Source organism: Apteryx mantelli, chromosome 13 (genome assembly GCF_036417845.1).
Source record: "Apteryx mantelli isolate bAptMan1 chromosome 13, bAptMan1.hap1, whole genome shotgun sequence".
Lineage (NCBI taxonomy): Eukaryota > Metazoa > Chordata > Aves > Apterygiformes > Apterygidae > Apteryx > Apteryx mantelli.
The window spans coordinates 25,847,199-25,854,203 of record NC_089990.1 but is presented as its reverse complement, the minus strand read 5'-3'; the positions used below and the strand labels follow the sequence as shown (position 1 = coordinate 25,854,203).

The following is a 7,005-nucleotide window of genomic DNA, read 5'->3' as shown; positions in this document are numbered from 1 at the left end:
TCCCAGGAGGATTTGCTCCATCACCTTCTCAGGGATTGATGTCAGACTGCGCAGGCTCTAGTTCCTCCCATCCTCTTTCTTGCCCTTCTGGAAGATGTCTGTGACATTTGCCTTTCTCCAGCCCCGAAGAACCTCCTCAGATCGCCAGGACCTTTCAGAGATCACACAAAGGGGCCTTGCAATGACATTAGCCAGCTTCCCCATGCACCTTCAGCTGCATCCTGCCTGCTTTCACAGACTCCTGTCCCTCCAGTTGCAATGCTTCTCACCTTGATCTTCCTCTACCAGTGCTGATGCCTCACTGTCCGCAGGCCTGAAGAAGTGCTCCTTGGAGATCATAGTCCTGGGCCACTTGGCCCTTCAGGGCCAAATTCTGCTCTTCAGCCATCCAGGCCTGTGAGTCTGCACTGTCTTGCTGCTCACTTCTCACAGCCTCCCTCCCAGCACTTCTGGGTTTCCATCCCTCCCCAGGTAAGCTGCGAGCTAAGGAATCCCCCAGCAAAGCTCAGGACCAGCCTAGCCTAATGTTACTGACAGCCCACAGTAGGAAGGCCCCCCCCCCACCCCCCACTCCCGGCAACAATGGACAAAACACGCCAGGTGCTTTGTCCCTTCGGACTCGCCATACTTGAGTCCCCCGCAACCCTTCTGCTGCCATGTGAGGTCTGAGCCCCTTCCATAGCTTTAGCCCCTTGGTTCTGCCCACAGGCAGAGGCAGCAATGCAACAGCAGGGCAAATAGGGTTTCTGCCACCACCTCAAGCCAGTTGGGTTACACCTCCTGATATTTTTTCCCCACTGGGGCCCAGCACCCATGCAAAAGCAGCCAGTCATTCCCAAATAAATCCTTTCTGTTTGGAAGGGACAGACCTCCTGCAAAGAGTCATAGCATTGCCAACATGTCTTTCCAGACAGCATCCATGGTTGGGACTATAGCCGATGGAGCACAAGCCTCCAGGACCGAACAGGAGGGAGAGGTCTGTCCCTGGAGGCCAGCAGAGTAGTCAGCTCTCAGACCGAGACTGAACAAGACTCAGTGCAGAGGAAGGACAACACCTACAAACTTCAGTTTGGTAAACAGTTTAATTGACAAATAGAAAGGTCTGCTGCTGCGCCTAAGCTGGAGTTACCCACTGCTCTGCTTGGCTGCCAGTCTCTTGTCTCTCTCTTCAGCAATGGTCAGGCGGATCCCCTTTCCACGGGGCAGGGAGATCCAAGGCTTGTTGCCCTGAAGCAAGGAAGAAGACAACACATCATACCAAGAAACCCAGAGAGGAACAGAGCTTGCCCTCCCAGGGAGAAAAAGGAGCAAAATCCTGATCCTCCTGGAGCTTGGCCAGACAGAAATAGCCACATCATTTGCCCAATAGAAGCCCAGTGGGGAACTGCAGTGTAAAAGTCTACTACTGCTTTATTTACATCCCTGAGGAAGGCATTTTAGCTAAAACCAAAACAGCCCTTTCAGAGCCTGAACAAAAGAGGCCACAAAGGGTGGCAACAGAAGAAGTCTTAGGAAAAGGCCTCTCGGGACTCTCAGTTCGAGTCATTGCCAAGACTGCATCACCACCTGAAAGGCACAGTTCCAAACTTTAACGTGCTTTAAAAAGCCACACAGCTTTTTCTTGAAAACATCGCCATCCCTTCTAAATTTACAGCAACCTCCCCTTCCCAGACCCATCAGCCTGCAGAAGACAGAACCACAGGCAACAGAGCCAGGGCTGATGCCACAACTGGAGCTTCACTCTGCAGGCATCCAGAGTGGGAAGGCATTTGTCTACAGAAGACAGGAACAACTCCCATCTTCAGCCAGCAGCCCCCAACAACAGGAGGGGACCAATCCTCCTTTTGTTTGTGCACACTTACTTTGCCAATAACAAAGATGTTGGAGAGTCTGGTGGCAAAGCTATTGCCATTGGCATCCTTCACATGAACCACACCAAATGAGCCAGGATGTCTCTCCCGGTTGGTGATCACACCAATACGGCACAAGTTGGCACCACCAGTCACCATGCACAGGTTACCTAAGGCAAAGGAAAGGCTGGTGAGACAAGAGTTTGCACAAGGTGCCAAGATGAACCACTTCCACACGGGTCCTTCAGGAGCACTGCTGCAGAAGAACGCCATGGGCAGAGCAGCACAGGGACACAAAGCGGCCACCAGAACACAAGGGCACAACTTTTAATGCCTACATCCTGCGGGAACCTTGGCACGCTCCAGTGAAGCCCCAAGGCCTATAAAAAACATTCCCTATCACTTGATCACTTGCATGAACACCAAGGAAAGGCCTTTTTTACTACTGGGCAAGTAGCTTGACAGATCCTCATTCCAACAGGAATCCCAACTGCAGTTATAGCTGGAGATGCCTCATAGAAACAACAAAGCCATTCACAAGGCTGCCACCATTGCCATCTCTGCTTCAAAGGGAAGGTGCCCAGCAGCTGCAGCTAACTTCCACACTGCTCTCCACCAGCAATGCCTCTGGAGAACACAGTACCTTACAGACAGAGGAGGTGAGACCTACCTGTGTCAAACTTGATGAAGTCTGTGATCTTGCCTGTCTCCAGGTCAATCTGGATAGTATCATTCACCTTGATGAGGGGGTCTGGGTAGCGGATGGTGCGGGCATCGTGGGTGACCAGATGAGGGATTCCTTTGGTGCCCACAAAGATCTTCCTCACCTTGCACAACTTGTACTGCAAACAAAAGCCAACTCTGCTCAGCTGAGGCAGAGAGCTGCACCACAGCCCAGGGCACTCTTGCGCACATGTCCTCCCCTTCAGAAAGCCTGCCAGTCACACCAGGCCTCAGTCCCCAAGCAAAGCATTCCGACACATTTCAGGACTTGGGATCCCCAGAGGAGACCAGACAGCAACTCACTGCTGCTCAGTTCACAGCCCCAGTAATTCCTCTCGCAAGGCTGCCACGCAACTATGCCACGGCCCCACCAGAAAATACCCGTGTTTTGGGAACAGCTTTCTATAGCTACCCAAGAAATCATATCAGTACCAGCACACAACCTGATACTGCAAACAAATGCCAACCCTTCTGAAGACTCCCGCTCAGGGCTCGGGTCTCCCTGCAAACACTGGATGCATTTTCCTAGGAAAGCATATGCAAAGGTGGAGTTGCCTTATTTTGCTTTGAAAGCCCTGTTGGTCACACAGGGGAGGCAAAGGCTGCCTTTCCACAGGGCCTACAAGAAATCTGTACCCCTTCTCAAAGACAGTCTGCTCTCCCTGCAGCCTTTAACTTGAACTCCTTCACATCCACATTGGGACTCATGGTGCAACACAGATTGGTAGCCAGAGAGAAAAATAAATCCCAGGGCCACAAACACATGCCGGAGCCACTCCCAGCACAGCCAGAGAGAGCATAGCAGCCCACCAGACAGCCCTCCCCTCAGCATCGCTGTGTGCCTGTATAGCCTTCCATTTGGGGCACATGAACCAGAGTGCAGGCTTGCAGCTTAGAAACACCAACACACTTGGGCTGAGGAACTGTACAGAGGAGTCACTTGTAGACAGAGGGCAGTTTTATAAATACCTTCCTGCGTCTGTTCTAGAAGAGTTCAAGAACCCTTTTCAACACCAAAGCCGGTCCAGAAGTTCACAAGCAAGCTTTGAAAAGCACTGCCAAAGCAAAGTCCTCACAACTAGTACTGCTTCAACCTGTTCCATTCAACTTAAGGCCCTTTCTGCCTCTGGATGACCATAAAGGGGACAAGCTGTGTGTGCACACACAGCCCCTCAGAGCTTCAACCAAAAGGCTAAGTGTATGAAGCTTGTCACTGCTCGATCAACAAGACTCAAAGCATCAAGTAACTGCCTCTGGAAACCAGCTCCTGCCTGGGGGCAAGCTTGTTTCCAGAACCACCTCATTTCTGTCTCTGAGCAGTTCATGCCTGCAGAGCCTTTTATGCTGGATACTCCACTTCTAACTGCTCAACTGAAAGACGCACAAGCAGCAGCTTTGCTTTGTGTTGTATCAAAGTGGTCCTAGGATTCAAATGCTTTTGTCCGTTCAAGTACTGCAAGCATTCAGCACATCCAAGAACTAACCTGTTGCTTGCAAGAATACTGAAGCAGCAACATACATGCAGGTATGACACAGAAAGGCCCCCACTGTCCAGCTGGAGGCAGAGCCAGGGCAGCACTTCCACTATCATCAGACCCTCAGGGGCCCACAAGGCAAAACTTCAATTAAGACAGTCTGGCTTTTGCACCACGGGCAGTACAGCAGCAACGAGGTCTCCACAGTTTCTGATCACTGTTACCTTGTGCTGCTCTACATTAAGGCTTGCTAAACCACAGTAAAGCCATGCCCATCAACCTAAAAGGGCTTGGAGAAAACTGCCCGTAAAAGGACTCCAACCCATGCCAACAGCAATCACTCAAGCACCAAACACCCCTACGCAGAGGGCTGTAAGTTGCCCTCACATCACCTACAGACCTTCCTCCTTGAAGACTCCATACCCTAACCAAGAAAGGAGATGTTCCCCAGTCTCCTGAAAGGTGTCACAGACTGAGCTCTCAGGGAAAAGAGAAAACAGCTCCTATTCAGGAGATACCAGACATGAGACACTGCCCCAGCAAAACCCAGTGTGGTCCACGTTTACACCAAGATCAAGCCCCTCACCTTGGCCTCTTCAGCTGTGATACGGTGAACAGCAAAACGGCCCTTGGTATCATACACCAAGCGGAAATGCTCGCCTGTCTTCTCAATGCTGATGACACCTGATTTCAGAGATAGAAATAAAATGAGTTAACACTTAAGTATTCATACATACAGTTGATATTCATAGCAGAGCACAACTATAAATGAAATTGTAACAACTGCTTATGTAGTTTTTTTCAGGCAAACTTAGAAAGCACCTTTCCTCCAAATCTTGCCAGCCTCACAAAACATTCCCCCCGGTGTACCAGAACAGCCCCATGAAATATCTGTAGTTTACCAGTCTACTCCAACAAAGGAAAAACACAGCAACAAACAGGTCAAGAGAGAGAAGCTAATAGCTATAGTCACTTGTCATGCCAAGAGAATCTGGAGCAGCAGCTTTATGCAATTTGTTCAATAAGTTCTGAAACTAGGATGCATTTGTAGAAGCACTCTCCCCACTGGTGATCCAGTCAGAGAACTGGAAGCAAAACTGTTAATAGTCTCCTGAGAAGAGGTCATGGCATTCAGAAAACTGAGAAAACATCAGCATTCCTTTTGCAGAGCAGATGCCTTGCACATGTCCCTGAAGGAAAAGATTCTAAATAATATAATAAATAAAAACGTTGACTTTGGGGACAAAAACCCAGCGTGGGTTTCTCCACAGGTTGCAGTCCCTTCAGGGGTGTACCTGCTCCGGCGTGGATCCTCCACAACTGCTCACCAAATTTAGTATGTGCCCCAACCCTCTTCACTAACCCATGAAGCCAGCAGGATAGGTGATGTCTGTGCGAACTTTGCCATCTATCTTGATGAACCTCTGCATGCAGATCTTCTTGACCTCATCTCCTGTCAAGGCATACTTCAGTCTGTTGCTCAGGAGGATGATGAGTGGAAGGCACTCCCTCAGCTTGTGAGGGCCTGTAGATGGACGGGGTGCCTGCAAACAGAAAAACGTCTTACTCTGGTTGCTCAAACGTACCAGCAGCTATCAAGCGTCACTTTCCATAGGAATAAAAGCACTCCAACACCTCTCAGGACATCTGACGACTGCTGCAGAGAGCCCAAGCCTTACTACCTCACTGCTTTACTCCTTACGAGCAAGAGGAAACAGAAGAACTACTCACAGAATATCTGACAGCAGATACCCCCTTCCCCATTACACTACCAAACTGCCTCAGTTTGCTGCTGGGGAGCCACAGTGCCTTGAGCTGCTGTGCCAAGCTGTGGCAGTGACAGTGTGTCCCTTGTCTTGTGTGGCCCTCGACAGGTTATATAAGGTAGGCCTGGAAACAAGCCTGAAGGCTGCTGTGTCAGGGTGGCAAGTTACAGCTTGCAGGGGCACAACAGGAAGAGAGTGGTGCAGAAATAAATAGAGCAGCACCACTCCTACTGCCTGCGACAGGCACCCAGCGAAAGGCAGTGTTTCTATCCAGTCATGAGGTAGGACTCAAACCAGTCCAAGGACCTGGCCAGAGATGCTCAGCTAATTCTGCACCTGCGGACAAGCTGGGGAAGGCCTTTGCTATCTTTTGGAGGTGATGCCATCGCTGCAAAGAGCGCGCTTGTCACAGAGCTGAGTGAAACAAGGATCTCTTGCAGACCTATAGCTGCAGGCTGCAGGCTGGCCAGGTGGGGAAGGCTGAAAACAAACCTTGCATCAAGGAGATCCTTGGGAAGGGAGCAGACCTACATACTTACATCAACAGTCATTTAACAGGGGAAACCATCAGGCCTGTGGGCTATCCCCCAGCAGGAAGGCTGGCCATGGGGCAAATGGTGTGGCAGCTAGGCCTTTATTTCCAAGCTGAGAGCATAGCCACAGGCACATTTGTCTCATTTGTTTGCAAGCCCAGCTCTCACTGCTAGCCTGTGCTCCCTGCAGCAAAACCGCTGCGCTGGGTCAATTCTCTCCAATGCCCCCTTACAACATCGAATGGCCTTCACTCCAAGAGCATCCAGGCTCTTCACTGGAAGGAACAATTTAAACCTTCCTGTTCCTCAGGAGGCAGGAAGTACTACAGCCCATCTGCATGGGCCTGCTTCCAGTCCCAACGGGAGCAAGCAGCTCACTCCCTTGGCATGGGAGGTGCATTCTGGGGCTGCATTTGTCAGACAGAGGAGTAGAAGAGTTGCCAGTGGTTTGCCCGCTTGACCAGAGTTGGCAGAAAACTCCTCGGGTGGCACCTGTGGCTCCCTTGCTCCCTCCCTCTGTGCCAGCCCCACTGGGGAAAAGGCACGGGGGAGCACCGAGCTGGGGAGAGGAAAACTCCTCCTGCTCCCCAGACACCATCTCCCAGGTGGGCTCAGGAACTGGGCCCAGAGGGCTGGAGGCAAAGACGCAGTGATGGGG

The 7,005-nt window shown here is 51.0% G+C and overlaps 1 protein-coding gene across 1 annotated transcript; it reads right to left on the bottom strand.

Moving 5' to 3' along the window:
* Nucleotides 1-1,063: 1,063 nt before the first annotated feature.
* Nucleotides 1,064-6,365, bottom strand: LOC136993303 (small ribosomal subunit protein eS4-like). Its single transcript, XM_067304453.1, has 6 exons — nucleotides 6,354-6,365; nucleotides 5,412-5,592; nucleotides 4,635-4,747; nucleotides 2,521-2,692; nucleotides 1,863-2,020; nucleotides 1,064-1,227 (listed from the first exon to the last, which is right to left on the bottom strand). Exons 1-6 carry the CDS (start codon nucleotides 6,363-6,365, stop codon nucleotides 1,126-1,128), a joined length of 738 nt encoding a protein of 245 aa, XP_067160554.1. The 3' UTR covers nucleotides 1,064-1,125.
* Between the last annotated feature and the right edge of the window lie 640 nt (nucleotides 6,366-7,005).

Coding starts and splice junctions, on each gene's coding strand:
- LOC136993303 (XM_067304453.1), bottom strand. Junction 4,748..5,411: donor CTATCCTGCTGGCTTCATGG/GTTAGTGAAGAG, acceptor TCATTTTATTTC/TATCTCTGAAATCAGGTGTC. Junction 2,693..4,634: donor TCACAGCTGAAGAGGCCAAG/GTGAGGGGCTTG, acceptor TTTTGTTTGCAG/TACAAGTTGTGCAAGGTGAG.